General features: G+C 40.4%; 1 protein-coding gene across 1 annotated transcript; it reads left to right on the top strand.

The window, feature by feature from the left end:
* Window positions 1–2586: 2586 nt before the first annotated feature.
* Window positions 2587–11540, top strand: LOC128746069 (uncharacterized). Its single transcript, XM_053843120.1, has 4 exons — window positions 2587–2608; window positions 10360–10837; window positions 10896–11093; window positions 11333–11540. Exons 1-4 carry the CDS (start codon window positions 2587–2589, stop codon window positions 11538–11540), a joined length of 906 nt encoding a protein of 301 aa, XP_053699095.1.
* Window positions 11541–20909: the final 9369 nt, after the last annotated feature.

Below are 20909 nucleotides of genomic sequence, written 5' to 3' on the forward strand. Positions count from 1 at the left end.
AAGTCAGAATGGCACTCTTTCTAACTAAATGAAAATGGTACATGGTGCTGCTTCTAACTACGTTCACTTTTGCCATGGCTATAATATTTTCATTGCTACTCTCAATAGATAATACGTTCACTCTTGCCATGGCTATAATATTTTCATTGCTACTCTCAATAGACTGATGCTTGCGCTTATTTCGACACTAACTAAGAATTTCAAAGTATTTTGTTGACGAAATAGAGCATTACCGAGTATAAAACATAGTTATTGCGTACTTACGACAAATATTTTCAAAAATTTCCGGAGTTGTTTACATATGGATGTAAACAAAACCACATTTCAAACTCACACTGACGTCAGTTTGACTGTCGGATTATCGAGTCAAAATTCGCTAATCCGGCTATAAATTTGTCGGATTAGCGGGGCGGTACTGTATATATATATATTGATTATACTATCGGAAGCCCCTGGAAAAAAAGTTAACGGCAAAACAGCAAACGGTTGTTGAAGTGGAAGTGGAAGTAGAAATCCAAACACGTACATGCTACTTTCTACAGATACTAGCGAACCTGGCGGTAGCGAGTCACTTTTTCCCACGAAAACACACGAACGTATACGAATGCACACGAAAGCATGTGAAATCTGCTTTGCGATTGGCAGCGAGCGTTCTGCTTATATTGCTGTTATTCGCTTCTATGCGAAAACCTTCCCAAAGAAAAAGAAAAACAAAAAAGTCTCTGTTACCAGTTTTGATCGTCGAATCGTTCGGACTTTCACTTCTGTTCTGTGGGTCAGGGACAAAACATGGCTGTCGCATCCCACACTCTTCAACGAATTCACCTGTAAATTGGTTGGATTTCACTAAAACTTGGTTAAAACTACTCAAAATGCCCTTAAAGTGTACAAACTCAGATTTTGAGTAGTTTTTACCTTTGTTATACTATATAAATACCGTTGTTATACTATATATTAGAAATTGGTCGAAAAACACGAAATTGATCCGAGGCCCGGAGGGCCGAGTCACATATACCAATCGATAGAGCTCGACTGAGCAATGACTGTGTGTGTGTATGTGTATGTGTACAGCTCATTTTCTATCGCCTGTTTCTCAGAGATGGCTAAACCGATTCGTTCGATTTTAATTTTGTTTGAAACGTATTATTGCCTAGTATATCACTATTCAATTGTTTCGTGGTCCGACATTTTGTTTCAAAGTTATAAGTACAAATGTGAAAATTACGTGACACGATTTTCTCCGGAATCACATGACCGATTTCAACGATCTTAGTATCAAATGAATATACTCTAATCAAATAATAACTCTAATCGGAACAATCGGCAAAGACCCAGGCGACGAAAACGGACGAAAACGATTGGAAATTAGGAACATGGAACTGTCGGTCTCTAAATTTCCTCGGAAGTACCCACGTGCTTTCTAAAGAAGTGAAGAGCCGCAAGTTCGACATCGTAGCGCTGCAGGAGGTATGCTGGAAAGGAACGATGGTACGTACGTATAGAGATGGTCATACCATCTACCAGAGCTGCGGCAATACACACGAGCTGGGCACAGCTTTTATAGTGATGGGCGAGATGCAAAAGCGGGTGATCGGGTGGTGGCCGATCAACCCCCGAATGTGCAGATTAAGAATCAAGGGCCGATTCTTCAATATAAGCATAATTAACGTGCACAGCCCTCACCTCGGAAGTACCGATGATGACAAAGACGAATTCTACGCGCAGTTGGAGCGTGAATACGACCGCTGCCCAAGACATGATGTCAAAATTATCATCGGGGACTGTAATGCTCAGGTTGGTCAGGAGGAGGAATTCAAACCGGTGACTGGACGGTTCAGCGCTCACTCGCAAACGAACGAAAACGGCCTAAGACTTGTCGACTTCGCCGCCTCCAAGAACATGGCCATACGTAGTACCTTCTTCCAGCATAACCTCTACCATCGGTACACCTGGAGATCACCCAACCAGACAGAATCACAAATCGACCACGTTCTGATAGATGGTCGGCACTTTTCAGACATTATCGACGTCAGAACCTATCCGGGCGCTAACATTGATTCGGATCACTACCTAGTGATGGTAAGGATACGCCAAAAACTATCTGTTGTGAACAACATACGATACCGCCGCCCGCCACGGTATAATCTAGCGCGACTGAAGCAACCAGAGGTCGCCGAAAACTACGCGTTATCTCTCGAAACCGCGCTGCCGGAAGAGGGAGACCTGGATGAAGCCCCTCTTGAAGACTGTTGGAATGCCGTGAAAACAGCCATTAACAGCGTAGCGGAGAACGTCCTAGGCAGTGTGGCACCGAATCGACGTAACGAATGGTTTGACGAGGAATGCCAGCAGATATTGGATGAGAAGAACGCAGCGCGGGTACAAATGCTGCGTAGAGCCACCCGTCAGAATGTGGAGCGATACAAACAGAAGCGGAGGCAGCAAAGCCGACTCTTCAAGGAAAAGAAGCGCCACCAAGAGGAGAAGGAGTGCGAAGAACTCGAACAGCTGTACCGCTTTCACGACACACGGAAGTTCTATCAGAAACTCAACGGATCTCGCAAAGGCTTCGTGCCGCGGGCCGAAATGTGCAGAGATAAAGATGGAGGTATCTTGACTGATGACCGTGCGGTGATCGAAAGGTGGAAGCAGCACTACGATGAACACCTGAATGGCGTGCAGGCGGAAGACCATGATAGCGGAGGAAGTGACCACATTGGTGCAGCAAGCGAGGAAGATGTGCCACCCCCATCGATAAGGGAAGTTAAAGAAGCCATCCAGCGGCTGAAGAACAACAAAGCAGCGGGAAAGGATGGCATTGGAGCGGAACTTATTAAAATGGGCCCGGACAAGTTGGCCGGCTGTCTGCATCAATTGATTGTCAAGATTTGGGATACGGAACGACTACCGGAGGAGTGGAAAGACGGGGTTATCTGCCCTATCTACAAGAAAGGTGATAAGCTGGATTGTGAGAACTACCGAGCCATCACTATCCTGAATGCCGCCTACAAAGTGCTGTCCCAAGTCCTCTTTCATCGACTATCACCAATAGCCAATAGATTTGTGGGAAGTTACCAGGCCGGCTTCATGGAGGGTCGGTCTACAACAGACCAAATCTTCACCCTGCGGCAGATCCTCCAGAAGTGCCGCGAATTCCGAGTCCCCACGCACCACCTGTTCATCGATTTCAAAGCCGCATATGATAGCGTAAACCGACAAGAGCTATGGAAAATTTTGGACGAAAACGGCTTTCCGGGTAAGCTTACTAGACTTATCATGGCTACGATGGATGGGATCCAGTGCTGTGTGAGAATCTCGGGTGGATTGTCGGACCCATTCGAATCTCGCAGGGGACTTCGACAAGGAGATGGTCTTTCCTGCCTGCTATTCAACATTGCGCTTGAAGGTGTTATAAGGCGAGCGGCGATCGAAATGCGGGGCACGATTTTCAATAAATCCAGTCAATTTATCTGCTTTGCTGACGACGTGGATGCTGTCGGCAGAACATTTGAGGCGGTGGAAGATCAGTACACCAGACTGAAACGCGAAGCAGAGAAGATTGGATTGCAGATAAATACGTCTAAAACGAAGTATATGCTGGCGGGCGGGACCGAGCGCGACAGGGCTCGCTTGGGCAGCACCGTGGTAATCGACGGGGATGAGTTCGAGGTAGTCGACGAGTTCGTATACCTTGGCTCGCTGGCAACAGAGGACAACAATACCAGCCGTGAGATTAAAAGACGTATTATCAGCGGAAGTCGGGCCTACTACGGACTCCACAAACACTTGCGGTCGAACAATCTGAGCCCCCGTACAAAGTGCACATTGTACAAAACGCTAATTAGACCGGTTGTCCTCTACGGGCATGAAACGTGGACATTGCTAGAAGAGGACCTACGAGCACTCGGAGTTTTCGAACGGCGGGTGCTAAGAACCATCTTTGGCGGAGTGCAAGAGAACGGTGTATGGAGGCGAAGAATGAACCACGAGCTCGCGCGTCTCTACGGCGAACCAAGTATTCAGAAAGTGGTTAAAGCTGGACGGATACGTTGGGCAGGACATGTTGCTAGAATGCCGGACAACTATCCTGCAAAAATGGTTTTCGCATCAAATCCGGTAGGAACAAGACGAAGAGGGGCACAGCGAGCGAGGTGGCAAGACCAGGTGGAGCGAGATCTGGCGAGCACTGGGTGCCCGCGGAACTGGAGATCAGTTGCCATGGACCGAAACAGATGGAGAAATTATACTGCGCAGGCCTTGTCATAAGACGTTAGGCCAATTAAGTAAGTAAGTAAGTATCAAATGAAAGCTCTTGTTAACGCTAAATGTTTCAGGTAGTTTTATTGAAAACAAACAAGTAGTTTAAAAGTTATGCTTAAAAAACCTGTTTTGACAAGGTAATAATTATCGCCTGTTTCTCAGAGATGCCCAAACCGATTTATGCGCTATTAGTAACATTTAAAAGGTAATATAGCCTAATAGATCATTATTGATTTGTTTTTTGATTGGACGTTTAATTTGAAAGTTATGAGCAATCGTATTCAACATATTAAAATTTACAATAACTTATAACGATTTCATCATAGAAAATTTATCTAGCTTAAAATATTATGGTATCAAATTAGAGGTCTGTGTGCTGCAAAAATATCTGCTAAATTTCAAAATACTTGGTTTTGCCGGTCAAAAGATATTAGCCTTTGAACACTCGCGCCAACTTTGTAACACGGTTACTCGCGCGCACAATAGCTCAAAGCCAAGAACTGTGCGCACTAGAGTTTTGATTGGGAAAACTTGGTTTTAGGTTTATCAAACCTTTGAAAGAGTTTCTTGAAATTGAAAGCTCTATCGTCTGGTTGAATTAAAATTTTGATTAATCCCCCTAAAAGTGAAATAAAAAATTATTTTTCTTCAGTTTCAATATAACACATTGATGAGTTCTGCAAAGTTTTAGTACATATTATTACAAGAAATTTTGCTGAAGACAGTAACCTTCTATCTCTTCAGCGAAGATGAAAAACCCTTATTTATTGCATATGAATTTGTAAAATCAGTTTTTCTAGTTTAGCTCTTTTTGTAATTGTTGTATGACTTTTTCATGTATTACAAAGTTGTATAAATAGTAAAAATACACAACTTTGCTGAATATAGCATACCTCTATGTTTGCTTGTTTAGGAACTGTAGAGCTTTGATTATAAAAAATACCCTAATTTTGTCCCCGAATTGCTCGTCTACCAACAGACGGATACATTTTAAACATTTTATATTTATACTGATAGTTTTGTTGCATACAAGCACCATTTTTCCATATAAAGAAACGAGAGAAAATTCCAGTTGGAGTCAATTGCGGTACACCTCACATGCTGTTTGCTTCGTTTTTATGATGTCGGTTTATGCTGATCTATTTTCCTAACAATTTAAAGTATTAATGCATTGAATAATTCTGACATTTTGCTCATAACAAGTTTATTGAAGAATATACGTTAGTTAAACAACGATTTGTAACTTTTTAACAATATGGTATTCAAAAACCTATACGTGTTATACAAAATAAACCGGCGTGAGTAACCGAAGGTTAATAAAAATTGATGAAATTTATTCAAGAAAACTTTAATGATGTGAATCAAATAAAATGCCATTACAGGGAATTAGGCATGGTTCAAAAACGTATAAACTATAGTTAGACAACTCTTTCTCGTTCTAAAAATAGAATTGACAGCATTGCGCAAATTGGCTATTTAAAAGCGCAAAAAAGTTGCTATTAAGCTTCATTGCAGCATCGAAAGCAGCTATTAATTAGCCTGAAGCTTGATAAAATCACCAGATTTAGATGTTTAAGAGCTGAAATAAGGTTCATATTTCTAAACCTAAACCATAGATCAGCGACAGGTTGAAATCAGCTATAAAAGCGTTTGATCAGCCTGAAATTGTTACTTGGGTCAAAGTAGCTTAAACATCGCTTATTTAAACACCATTTGACTGCTTACTTTATGCGGGTTTGATCGCCTTAAACCAACCCGTAAACAGCCATTGCTCTTGCAATTAAGCTACCGTTGTTACCTGGGGTTGTTGTGCGGTGCCACTTGCGTAGAATCACGGGAAACTTCGTTTCCGTACACACATTTGTCGTTGCTCCTATCCGTCGATCTACTCATAGAATACCCGTCTCGTCGATAGACGGCGTCAGCTGATATAAAGCGTTGCGTTTGTTCAAGCTTGTTTGACCGGTTCTTGATTTGTCACGGTTGTGTGAGAATACTGTGATTTCTTCTGGGAATCTCTGTCGTTGCGCCAACGCAATCAACCTTACTTCAGCTTGCCGCAGCTCGTCTGGGTTAAGGTACACTCTTAAATGATTCTACCTGTAAATAGGTCGGATTTAGTTAAAGTTAGGTTGAAACTACTCAAAATGCCCTTAAAGTGTACAAACTCAAACTTTGAGTAAAAATTTCAACCAATTTTGGCTACTTGCTACCGATAATTGAATTATTCTCTATGACAAATAACGCAATTTTAAGTTCCTACTACCAATTTTTTGGTTGAAAAACTACTCAAAATCTGAGTTTGTACACTTTAAGGGCATTTTGAGTAGTTTCAACCTAACTTTAACTAAATTCGACCAATTTACAGGTAGAATAATTTAAGAGTGCATGTTACTTTAATATCCGGTTCGGTGCTGACGGCTTCGAGCACACAGTAGTTTTTCGCCAGGTCGTTCAGTTCACGATCCGGTTCGTAAGCGCAGGCATGGAAATTGAGAGTGGGAGAAGAAGGAGGACCACGTCCCCCGAGCCTTGTCTTCATAGCAACCGGCTCATTGATATATCCTTCTTTCACCTTCAATGGTAGGATAAGTCGTAAATTAATTTTTAGTTTTGGTCACCGCAACCATTTTTATAATCTGTTTCGTTGATATTTTTCGGTGAAATAAAACCCTTCTTTTCTCGATCTGCGCAACGTTTTTGGCTACTATGCTTCACCTATCGTCAGACGCGTTTTCGTCAGTCTATATTCTTAACACATTGCTGATGCTGCGTCCGCTACCGACGAGTATCCACTGCCCGCTCGTTCTGTTTACAAAACGTTTTTTCGAAATTTTTTGTCGGTTATGTCGAAGCAATCCACCGAATCGAACCAAGCTATAATCAGAGATTATAACCGGATGGTTCGACCCATGCACCTTCCAGCATTGGACAAAAGATAAGAGTCACAACGACAACTTGTTAAGCGTAGTTACCTATTACCCCCCCCCCCCCCCTTCCTTCCTTCTTTCCTTTCCCAAAAAAAAAAAAATTCAATGCTTTCCCCTACCGTCCCTCCATCAACTGTAAAAATCATCGTTTTTCAAAAAATATTAATATTAATGCCTGACCGCATTTCAAGGTCAAAGACTTAAACACGAGTTTGGTCAATAGATGTTATAGATTAGACTAACACCCTGCGTCAGTTATTAGACAAGTTCCTGGAGCACAACTTGCAGACTCATCATCTGTTTGTGGACTTTAAGGTGGCATACGATTCAGTCAAACGGAATGAGCTGTGGCGGATAATGCTAAAACATGGTTTTCCGACGAAACTAATTACGCTGTTTCGTGCGATGCAGGATAGGTCGAAATCATGCGTCAAAACTGTCTAACCTGCAATTCAATATTATCTTGGAATGTGCAAAATATCAGAGCAAACATGGAAAGAAACGAGACTATCATAACGAAATATTATATGCTTCTTGGTTTTGCGGAGAAGTCGATATTATCGTACTGTAGAGCAGAGGCCTTTAGTTACTTACTTAGGTGGCTTGCCGTCCTAAGACAAAGCCCGTTGAACAAAGTTACTCTATGTAACTCGGTTGAGGGCTACCGCTCTCCAATTCTTTGGACGCCGAGTACTCTCCGCCAGATCTCGCTCCAGCTGGTCAAACCATCTTGCTCGCTACGCTCCTGGTCGTCTTGTTCCTACCGGATTTGAGGCGAACACCATATTTGCAGGGTAGTTGTCCGGCATTCTTGCAACATGCCCTGCCCATCGTATCCGTCCAGTTTTAGCCAGCTTCTGGATACTGGGTTCGCCACAGAGCTGTGCGAGTTCATGGTTCTTCCTCCGCCTCCATGCTCCATTCTCCTGTACGCCGCCGAAGATCGTTCTAAGCACTCGTCGTTCCAAAACTTTGAGCACTCGCTGGTCCTTCTCGAGTATTGCCCATGTTTCATGCCCGTAGAAAACAACCGGTCTAATAAGCGTCTTGTACAGGGTGCACTTTGTACGGGGACTTAGTCTGCTCGACCGCAACTGCTTGTGAAGCCCATAGTAAGCAGAGGTCTTTAGGCCTTTTAAATGGGAAACAACGAGATTGGGATATACTACCAACAGCGCCAAAACGAAATACATCGTTGCTGGCAGGGAACATGGGACTGGTGTTGGTGCCAAGGTGGAGCTAGATGAGAGACGATATGAATAATAGCACAGTAGAAACAATATATATAGAATGCCAGTGTCGCTGTTTTTCTATAGGACTCATTGTGGTAAACATGATGCTAACAATCTGTATCAAGTCTGTGAATCGGGAACTTCATTGTCATAGTTGCTCATTGTTATTTATCTGTTCTTTATCTGTGCGCTGGTTGGTGCTGTCATCAGTCCGTTCTCCGTTGTGTTTTTATGCCAGTGAAATGGTTTTAAACGTTCTTTTTCTTTTCGTCCGGATGAATAGAATCCCACAACTGCTCCCTTTTGCACCGATTTTTTCAGAAATTTGAAGCAAACGAAGTTTCCAATCACATTACTTGGCAGCCATATTTGAAATTTTAAACTGGTTGTCAAAGTTTGACAATGAGATTCCCCTTTTGATGAATCTCAGGCACACACACATTTGCATATATAATGTAAATACATTATCTGAACATGTGTGATGTTTACCACGCGCACTGCAGCGACACTGGCAGTCTATATATATTGATTATACTAATAGCACAAACCTGGCTCTCTATAAAACACTAATCCTCCCAGTGGTCCCTTACTGACATGAATCTTGAAAGCTAAAGGAAGTTGATCGACGAATGCTTGGGTGTTACGCTCAAAAAGTATAATTCTGCGATCAATACTTGGTGGCAAAATATAAAATATGGTGTGCCACAGACGCATTAACCACGAGCTGTATCAAGTATACAAATATTTTGATATAGTGAAGGTGGTACAATGTGGCAGGCTGCGGAAGCTGGTCACAGGCCAGAATGCCCAACGGACGATCAACCAAAACTATTTTCAGCAGAGAACCGAAGAGTCCTTAGACTGTCGCCACTAAACTAAAGTAAGTACCGCTATCGTACCGTACATCATGATGGTTTACCGGTGGTAATAATTTAGGCATAAGATCAATTTCAATCTCTATACCAAGTGGGCAGCCATGAACGTAACTTTTGTGCCTGTAAAGGGTTTATCACATTTCTTTTAAGAATAATGCTTCGGTAATTATATTAATAAATTTGATGCAGAATCAAAGGTGCCACTTCTAATATCCCCTACTAAACCTGGGACCTGAGTCTGTTTATGGGATCAGATACTTGTTTCCATCCCGTTCCATCTCATAATATCGCTCCGCTCTTGTTATCAAACGTTATCTACGTGCCAAACCTGAACTCGCGACTTAAACCGTAATCTGGTAACTTCCTGCTATTGTGTCACTTCCAAATAAAGGTTTCCACAACAGCATATCAATCATGTAAAGAAGCGATGCACAACCGCGTTTTTATCACTCTAATAAACAAGAGTTCATTGCAGATGATATTGTAAGCCGGCACACGCGATAAGCTTAGGGTACAGTAACCAGAGGTGGTATCCTATAATGTTAAATTGTGTTTTTAAGCTTCAAAAGTAGAGGCGTCTTTTCCTAGGAGGCTTTGCAGCCCTATATTGTTTCGCCAACGCCGGAAGCTCATTTTTCAAATGTTTAATTGGGTTCTAAAATAAAATACTTTCGAATTAACCAAGATAATTTGTCGATTATTTTTTTATATTTTTTTCCTAGAAAAATGCTCTCTAAGGTACTCCATTTACTTATACGTACGGACTCCTATTTAATTAAGGCAATAAAAACATTTCCGTCTCGCAAGTCGTGTTTACTCTGGCGTTCCCTTGCTGTTTGTAGCATATGTGACTTCCCATCTGAGCAATATTTCATCATCCTTTGCCATTTTTTCTGGCTCTTTTATCTCCGATATATTTATATATTTTTGTTAAGAGAGCAATTTCACAGTCAGGCATAAATATGACTGAAGTGAAGACTATTTAATGCAGCATAACCTTCGATGGGTTAGGACTTTGCAGTCGACGAGCGGAGATGGCCCTGAACGGAGCTCAATACGAAGATGTTTTGAGGCCGTTATCACGACAGGAGTTGTATGGATTGCGGGATCTCTATCGTAAACATTATGCGGTTGAGCTTCACTTTTTCTTCTTAATGGAAAATGCTCTCCGATGGCAAGAACAGCTAACGGAGCTGAGTGAATTGGAGAAATTGGAACTCAGTGTGCGAGCTTTTATTGAATTTTTTACACCAAGAGAAGGCAACCCATTGGAAACGGGCACATTCATTGCTGTTACGAAGAATGAAGACCCCAACGTGTACTTTCACTCTTTGACGGAGGAGCCCGCCAACTTGGAGAAGTATCTGTATGAAACGAAGCGTGTCGATTGGTCTGCTAGCCCAGTATTTTCGTGTATTAGTGATCAAAATGAGGGTATTCTAGCAAATTTGTTCGAGAAAGTAAATTGCAAGTATGACCTCGTGTCGGATTGCGCATACTACAGGATAACAAAGCAAGATGCTGCGCAGTGTGACTTCCAGTAAATTCAGTCATATTCTAGATTTGTCATAAATTTTTTTAATCTGATTCAATTTTAGTGTTCCGGATGATTTGGTGATGAGGCCTATTGAGCCCAAGTATGTCTCATTGATGAACGAACGATGGTACTTTCGGTACCCGAATTCAGACAAATATATTGCGTTGTTAGTCAAATTCAACGGTGGATACGGACTGTTCTGCAAAGCAAGCAACGAGATTGTCGGATGGGTTCTGAAAAATGAATTCGCTGGAATCGGGTATGAAACGAGTTCAATTGTTATCGTTTATTTGTTTGGTCCATTTGACTGGCTTAATTGTTAGTGTCAATGGTTTCAATTGTACAGTAAAGCATGATAGAGGCATTTCTTTAGTGATTTTGAAAATGTTTGATTTGCAAAATTTTCCTTGCAAATGATGAGCGAATGGGTATATCTATACTTTACAAATGAGCAATATTTAATTTTAAATATTGTGATATTTAATGGTTTTATTTCAGACATTTGCAAATACTGCCGGAGTACCGAAAGCGGGGACTAGGTGAGCTTCTAGCTAAGGCCATTTCAAAGCGAATTGCTCTGGAAGATGATGGTGATGTGAATGCTTTTATAAAGGATACCAATACAGTCTCAATGCAATTGTTACAAAAGATTGGCTATCAAAGAGTTGCAGGTTCTAACTGGGTTAAAGCTGAGTATGCAAATTGAAAAACGTCAATAAAATTTAACGATTGCAAAAAACAACATTTATTAATATTTTTTCGTTTTGGTTCTGAAAAATCGCATTTTCGATATTCGCAAAACTTTTGAACTAAAACGGAAGAATAAATATCTTGTCGGTTCGACAGTCATATATGGTATAAATGAGCCACATGGGCGGAACGAAAATTGTCACATATAATTTGAGTCTCTGAGCCACAACTCTAGTGCTTTTGATTTTGCATTTCAAATACCTAGGTATATTGTCAACAAAGATGAGTGCCATTTTTGTATTTAAAATGCACGATCAAAGTGTTTCAATTTGATGTATGGTTTAGCGAATGATTGTTTAAAAAGGCGATGACCGTAAAGTGAAGAATAAAGAGCACGCCACTTTTTAAACCTAAAGGATTTTTTCAGATGTAAGAGCCCGGAATCATTAAGTACCCGAGCAGGAGCCAATACCTCATCCATACCTAATGAATATCCTCCCAGTTGGTGTCGAGGTATGTTGCTGGGCTAATAAGCCAGTCGTCGTATGTTCGAATCTCGGCTGGGAGAGGCTGTTAGAGTCAATAGGCTCGTAGCAACTGGCCCTACAATTATCCTGTACTCTAACAGCTGGCTGCGAAGTCTGTCGTATAAAAACAGAAGGTCAAGCTTCTATAAGGGAATGTAGCACCTAGGCTTTGCTCACCTCTTATGTCAAGCTCGTCAATACCAAATTCAGATTAGCATTAGCATATGTGGCTGCACACATCGTAGGTGGCTATATAATCGCATTATATACCTGGCTACGTTCGAACAACCGCAGGGGAAGTGGGTAGGAATGTTAGTGTAGCATCTACTTTTGAAGGTGCAGGGAACCCATACTACATTCATAGATGTTACAGGAAAACAGAGTATATCATGTTAGTAGGGCAAGTCAAATAATAAGAATAATGAGGAAGATTTATTCAATAATAAACTGTATATAGTATATATTAAGTATATATATGGAAAAATAGAACAATCTCACCAGCAATCCGTCACGTGAAATACAATTGCGTAACAATCCAATAATTAATATAATTTTTTCCATATCCATGATATCCATATAATACACATGGATATGGACTTGTTATGGCCAAAGTTTTAATCGTACAGTAGGAGGTACTTGATGAGCTAAAACGAAACATATAATTAAAATAACATACTAGACTTACCTGCTACCAAGGCTGGGTGGCTCAGCTGTCTGCGCAAAATCTTAGTTTTGAGGTCTGGCATCTGGAACCACGCAGCATCGCACCCCCTAGCTTAGCTACTCAATAGAGTATTACCGGCGGGTATGGCCGCGTAACGGCGCTAGGTAGGAGCTTGGGCTGGCAAAAGCTATATTGGTCGCTTTCTCGTTTGCCTGTCCCATTTCACACCCCTCGTCAATACCAAATTCAGATATGCAGTTATTCTCCAAAAAATATCTTGACAAATAATTAATGAAACACAAACGAACTTTGTTTCTTGCTGTTTTATGCAACATAATACGTAACAAAGAAAAAATAAAGAAGAAAGCTTTATTCGGTTATCTAGCAGCAAACGTATTGTAAACATTGTTGGAAGTTTGCCAACAGTTTGCCCCAATTATGCCACAGTATCTACTCAAATAGATAGAAAATTCCATCCTGCATCGTAAACGAATAACTTGTAACGCAATTAACAAATTATTAGTAAAAGACAAGTTCAATAACACTTCCAGGTAGACAAAAAAGTGATTTAAGAAACGCTTGTTGCATAATAAAATCATCCTTTTTCAATCAATATAATTTTCTTTTTGTTCTGTTACTTGAGGGTGTATGTAGGATATTCATGTACCATGCGCCTCCATTGAGTCATTTTCTCATACAAATTTCAAGTTAAGTTTTCTCAAAAAAGTTCCATAGGCTACACCTATACGAGCAGTGTAGTGATGTTCTGGATCGACAGGACTACACTATGGTGTATATGGTTAAGCTCTAAGCCTGTGACCCACAGTGATGTTTCCTTGTGAGTTACTGAGTCGATCCGAATTGTTCGACATGACTTTCGGAATAGGGCCCATGGTTTTTTCAACGAAATCGATCTTGTTCTCCTTATACTACTTGACATCACGGCTAAAATGGCAGCTTGTCACGTCAGTCCTGAACTTCACCGGACCTTCGTGTGATCGAATGAATAGTAAAATCTTGTTCTGAAGACACTCCTTATTGTAAACTTTTCCATTCATTGTTGCCCCAGTGATGAAAGCCTTTGTCTACTCTCCACAACTATAGATCCCTTGCCAAATCATAAACTTACGGGCGTATAAATTTGAACCTGTGGGTAGGTTCCTCCTTTACGCTTGGCAGGGTAAAGTTAGACCAACTTCGTGTTTTTTGTCTTGACCTTCAAATGCGGTTAGGCATATAAATTAATATTTTTTGAAACGGTAGTTCTTTTACAATTGACAAAGGGACGGTAGAAGAAAGTAATGAAATTTAGAGTGAAGGAGAAAGAGCGGACAGGTGAGAAGAGGGGGGCGGGGGTAGTAGTAGCTAGTACTTGATAAGCGTAGCTACTAATAATCCCCCCCCCTCCCACCTTTCCGCTCACTCTAAATTTCATTACTTTCTTCTACCGTCTCTTTGGCAATTGTAAACAGAACTACCCAGGTAACCAATAAGCATTAGTATAAGCAGTAAATCAATCGTTTATTAGCATCCCTGGCGTTTTATGCTGCAGGTTCCTGTTTATTAGCCTTTTGACTGCATAACTGTTGTAAATTGGCATCCACAATTCCATTTAAATTCTTCTTGTTGGTAACTAGCTGCAAATAAGCATTGATAGCACTATAAGAGGGCTAGCAGTAAAGTAGACACATATTTTGCCAAAATAGCATTTAAGGCAACTTAACTGCTTATTTGCTTGCATTCAAATTGCGTTGGAAATGCTTATTGGTTACCTGGGTACCGTTTCAAAAAATATTATGGGTAAAATTAGTTACCGCGTATGTTTCCGAAATCCATTTTACGTCCATCAAAATGGATCCTTTGTACCTGGGTCAACACTTGCTCGTACAGCTTCCTTGCACGGGTTTTAGCAACTAGGTTTTGTTTGAGCGTACTGTTGGGGTGTTTGCTGGCACAATACGACCGCAAGCCTTCTCGCATACAAATTCGCCGAATTGTACTGCGGGTGCGGCTCGCCGTAAACCTTTTCATTAATCCCCGCAAGGAGGTCCTATGCTTGTTGTGAACTGCTTGAACCATCTTTGCTCGTAGATTCCGGTCATATGTTCCACCTGTACGCTTGATTGGTTTCGCCTGATCCAAAATACGGCGCGAGTCTCCTGGTAATGTTTTGAGTACGGTAATTACAGTCGATTTTGGAAACATCAGGAATTTTGCGATCTTTGCTCCTGACCACGTTGGGTTCTCAACGTGAGTATGCTGAATATTTTCCCGCGTGTCCCATGATCGTCGATAACTTTTGAATGTGTCCTTCAATCTTGATGAAATTTTCTCTACTGAACAAACAACTCATCTGGGTCAAAATCAAAACACTGTCAATAGTTTCTCAATGTGACAACTGGCGCTGCAGCGAATAAGCGACCAAATTATAACTGAAATCCACTTTACTTAATTGCCAGTCCTAATTTCTTTATTTTATTAACATTCATTGTTCTCAAGGCACGACAGCATGGTTGGCGTAGAGCTACGTTAGGTGGATTTTTGTGATAAAACCATGAATATAATTTTTTTTTCACGCACTCTACATTTGTCTGAACTAACAAGGATTATAATGTACGCAAATCATTAGGATGCTTTCAAGTGCCGCTTTCTTAGCTCCGGCTCAGGGCCCAGTCGATGCAATTATCACTGGATATTCGGGAAATCGAAGCTCGCTGACGCTTCAATTGGCCACTTTGCTTTATACACTTCTTGGCAGGCACTTGGATTACAACTGCTTTTTCAGCCGACTTGGCGGCGCACAGTGGGGCAGATTGATCCGGCGCTCGGACAAAACCTCATAACTTCTTTCATATGCTTCGTAAAGCTTTATTGTCTTCAGCAACATTGTTTGTAATAAAATTGCGCAGCTTTCTGTAAATTTTAAGTAGTTGTATTTTTATTCCTGTAGATGGCGTTGAGATCTAACTTTTTAAATAATGACTTTAGAAATATTGTGTCTTCAGAAAAGTTGTTTGTCCTGTAAAGTTACGTAAAGTTACTGAACATACCAAAATTGTAGGACTTACGGGAATCAAGTTATAAATATTTTAAATACTCAAACACATTTTTTAAGTAGTCGAAATTGGTAGTCTGACGAACTCCTATACAAATTATCACAATCTGTATATCAAGAGTAATTTAGTATTATTATTCTGGTATAGGGTAAATCAACCATTTGTGGACCTTTCTATACATTATTTTGAACTCGTTACGCTAAACACCCAACCAATGGCACTTACAATATTAGTAACTTTCGAATAAACCTAAATATATCAATTTCTGATGCAAATCTATATTTTACAGATTTTTTAAAACAGATTGAAATGTCCATTTTCCTTTCATGGACCCTTGCGGTTTACAATAGAATAACGACCGGGTCCATTATAGGAATTTTAGTTTATTTTGCATGGAGAGAGTCCGGTAATGGCGACATTTTTTGCATTGTATATAATGGACCCACTAGTTGAAAACGTCAATTTTAAAGCATTAATAATGAAATGCAGCTAAAATTTTATCAACTCAAATGTGTGTTATGTTTAGTACGGTCTGTTTCATGTTATATATCCTCAGAAATAAGAAGTATAAGCTAATAAATAGCGAAATTTTATACGAGTGTCCATTACAGGTAGAGGGTTTACTATATATGTTAACTTACCCTACTATCTGCTTTAGTGCATTCATGTAATTTTTTTTAATTCATTAGTTTGGCCATACGCAGCAAAAGGATATGAGTGGCGAGATAGGCTGTTATCGGCCTCAGCCAAATCCTGGCAGAAGGCACAAAAAATAACGAGTAACTGACAGAGTATAGCAATCTGTTTATCCTGCAAACTCGTATCAACATGTTCGACTCTAAATAAACAAAATGGAGGCTAGTTGAATCGAGCTGAAAGTCCAATCGAACATATTCTACTGCCAACTTGACTTGAAACAGAGCTAATTGGGAAAAAGCTGTTAAGTAGTCGCCTTTACAATGTCCTGAATTCCCTTTATCGACTCCGATGTATCTCATAACGATAATAATGCTAAGTCTTACATACACAAGCATGACTATTTAACGTACAGCAGGAATGAACTTCGTACTGGCGCGCGCCTTTACTAATTTGTAGCCTAAAATGCCGGAAAACATGCATTTGAAAAACTTGAATATCTCCGAACATCGCAACTAGTAGCAGCTAATTTTTTGCTTGTTACTAGTTAACACCCTGAATGTTGATTTTATGGTAGTGTCAGAGCGGAAATCTGTGGAAATCTTTTTCTACACGCTATTGAAAATTGACAAAAATAACAAATATTTTGTTCTAAAACACTTCGTCAGAACAAAGCCTACTAGTAAAAAATCTGTCTTCATATCACCTAAACTATTAGTTAATAATCCCTTTAATGTGAATTGTCCTTTAAAAGTATAGAATTTTAAGCGGCATGGTAGCCAGATACTAAAAGATTAAATGATATTTATTTTTTCATTTTCCAAAATTTTTTTACACTGTGTTTCACCTTCTTTAATGCCTATTGAAAAACTACTTATTAAAACAATTTATGTATATTTCTTATAGATTATGTGTCTACTATACGTAGAATATTAAGTTTGATAGAATATCTGAAATAAAAATTTTGAGGTTTCTAATTTTGGTATAATTTTGGCTGTTGTTGATCAGGAACGGCTAAGGGGTTATACATTTAGTGCGGACTTTTTGCCGCCTTTTCCGTTGCGGTTTTTCCGTTACAGGGTGTTTTAATTGGTTGTTGTTAATTTACTGAATGAGGCTGTCCTTGACTTAGATGATTTCTTACGAAGCCTTTAGAGCCTCCGTGCTAAACCCCAACACCTGGTGTGGATGTTCCGGGATGGACGCCGAAGGTCTCTTTTAGGGACTACTACGTTACTAAGGAGCTCTGAGCATCGAACGGAAGGACAAATGCTGTCAGAATGGATGTTCTGTTAGTGATCAGGAGGAGGAGTGTCAGGAAGCGTAGAATCGTAAGTTGCGTAGCGTAAATAGAATCCCAATGCTTCGGTCAGAGATGTGGCCGTAAAGTTGAATCGGTCCAAGTCTTTCATTCAGAGAGCCAAGGAACGGAAGGGATTGCATACGTACAAAGTGTAGAAGGCTCCAAATCCTCACGAACGGAAAATACGGTGGGAAAGTCACGGGCCCGAAAATTTTATACCCAGATGCTGACGAAGCCTCATTGTCTCATCATGGATGATGAGACTTACGTCAAGGTGGATTTCCGGTAGCTTTCGGGGCTACTGTACTTCACCGCTCAGCACAAGTTTGATGTTTCGGGGGAAATAAGGAAACAGAAACTTCCAAAGTTTACCAAGAAGTACATGATTTGGTAAGCGATCTGCTCATGTGGCAAACGCCATGCGCCGTTCGTGACTACCGGGACTGTAAACGGTCAGATCTACCTCAAGAAATGTCTGCTTCCCCTGTTGAAGCAACACGAGTGACCTACGATCTTCTGGTCGGATCTAGTTTCGTGGCACTATTCAAAGGATGTCATGGAGTGGTACGAGTGGCCAACGGGGTTACTTTCGTACCCGAGGACATGAACCGCGCCAACGCACCGGAACTGAGGTCCATCGAAAAATACTGAACTATTATGAAGCAGGCACTACCAAAGCATCCCAAGGAGGTCAACACTAAGGAAGAGATGAAGAAAAAGTGGGTTTCCGTACAGAAGAAGCTGTATGAGTGGAGTTAACCGTCAGGTGCGAGCATACGGTTATGGTATTCAAGTTGAATGAAATATATATGCCAAAAGTTTACTAACGGGTTATATTTTATTGTCTGAAAGTTTGAAAAGAATCGGTCAATTGGATCAAAAGGATCGGTCAATTGATGTGGGACACCCTTTTCCACAAAAATGGTATCTATTCAAAAAATGGACCGTAAATCAAATATTTACATTAAGTTATTATTTTTGTAATTTGCTGTCTGACGTAAGATATAGTCAAATAGCGTAATGTACAAAATTTCTTCGATTAGATCAGTAGTAAGCTGCCGCGCTTCAATTCCTTGAACAACGTGATTCACAGTTAGATCTCACTCCACCTAGTTTAGTCATATTGCTCCGGAGAACAACCTATATAATGAACGCCTTGCGAAGCCCATTGTAAGCACTACTTCTGCTGATAATACGCCTCCGAATCTCCAAGGTAGATAAATCAAGTATCACAGTTTCCTCTATTTCGCGCTTTAGTTTGTTCAGTCACTGCCACAGATGTAATTCTTTCGAAAATATCATCAGAGCAAAGTAAATGAATTGACTAGATTTGCTGAAGATTGTGTCTGCGTGTTGCTATCTGACCGGTTCATAATACCCTGTAACGCTATGTTTTTCAAGCAAGCATGGGTGATCACGTTGACAAAGCCCAATCCGGGATTCGAATAAACTCTAAAGAACCACACGAAATCCCGCATACAGTGCGTACTGCATACCATTCATCGTATCCTTAAAGTGAAATTAGTCGTCATCGATTCTGCAAATTTCAAAAGAAGTTTTTTTTTGTTTGAAACCAACATTTTGTTCATGAAAATATATTCACCGTTTTCAGATTGGCAAGAAGAATGCAGTCAATAGATTTCTGTAAATGGAACCCCGCTTTTGGGCTCAAAAACTGCTTCCGAATTTTGGCTCTCCGGCGAAAAGTTAATGACTGCTAATTTCCCGTTAATTGGTTTGATCAACTTTCCGGAAAAGCCGTTGTCTATCATGATTTTCAATAGTTCTTTACGGTCGAAGGTATCATAAGCAGCTTTGAAAGCTATGTAATAATTGTTCTTGGAAGCGCTGTGTTCATAGATTTTTTAGAGGAGCAGCATAAATATTTTATCAATCACTGATCATCCTTCGACGAGCCCGGGAGAGCACTTTGTATATGACATTGAGAACGGTGATTGTATGAGGGTTCCAGCTTGTTGCCTTTCTTGTAGACTTGAGAGATAACTCTAACCCTCCACTTCTCCGCTATAGCTGTTCGGTATCATAAATTCTTACAATCAGCTGGTGCAGACAAGTGGCTAGTTCTTCCTAGACATCTAATAAGCTCTGCTCCGGTACCATCGTTCCGAGCCGATGGCCTTCTTAACACGTTTTTCACACTGTTGAACTTGCTTTGAGGTCTTTATCGACAGGCTTCTCTCTCCTTTCGGTCACCTCACAATTGTCCTCCTTATCCTCACACATCTCGGCTCGCAAATCCTTTATTTATGAGCGACTTAAATAGAAATTTTACTTCGAAATTCGCTCATTCATCCTCCGTCCTCAGTTGCAGCGTGCGACTTGGTATATGCAATGGTCGTCCGTGCCTGTAAAGCACTGTGAATTTCAGGTTTTAACACGGAAAATGTATGGGGAAGTTTGACCTTAAAAGTGTCCGTTAGGGTTTTCACAATCTAGCGATTGGAAAACAATCTTCATAAAAATCACACATTTGAGGCATCTTGGCGTGAATCGAATGGTTTGCGAATCAGTAAAATCCACGGACTGCTAGGCATCCATGTTTATGCAGTCAACATCTAACCCACGACTTAAATATAACGGTGGAACGTAGTTCTACGTCAAAAACAATCAAATGATCAGTCATGTTAATCTACATGCAAATTTCGACAATTGGAAAACTAATGAAACGTAAATTCAAGTAATTACTCGAGTGCTCAGCAGATTCTACATTCATCACGACAGGCCCCAACAAACATTTTTGTTGAATAACGGCTTATCAAGCACTTGTTTCCCGGTACTTAGCTATACAACGGTTGAATAAGCTACGCATCAAAAAATGTTTGTTGGGGTAGGATTGTTTTCGAAAAAATTGTGAAAAATAATAATTTTCTTATGTTACCTTTTGCGTTGATGAAGAAAAAATCTATAAATATTGATGTACGGCTTAATAGTTGGAATGCAATACGCATCAATGTTGGCTTTCAAGCTGTTTTTCCGTCTCTATGACGGAATTGTAGACGAAGGCATTCATCACCCTGCTAGATTGAGTTTAATTGAATATAGTCACTCAGTAATGAATGAGCTACAATACCCCAATAATATTCAATTGCTTGATATCACTAAAACATACAGCGCCAATACCTCTCGAGATGTGCTTACTATTGAAACAGTGTAATACAGTTCTATGTAAAATTGCAGT

The sequence above is a fragment of the Sabethes cyaneus genome, chromosome 1 (genome assembly GCF_943734655.1).
Source record: "Sabethes cyaneus chromosome 1, idSabCyanKW18_F2, whole genome shotgun sequence".
Lineage (NCBI taxonomy): Eukaryota > Metazoa > Arthropoda > Insecta > Diptera > Culicidae > Sabethes > Sabethes cyaneus.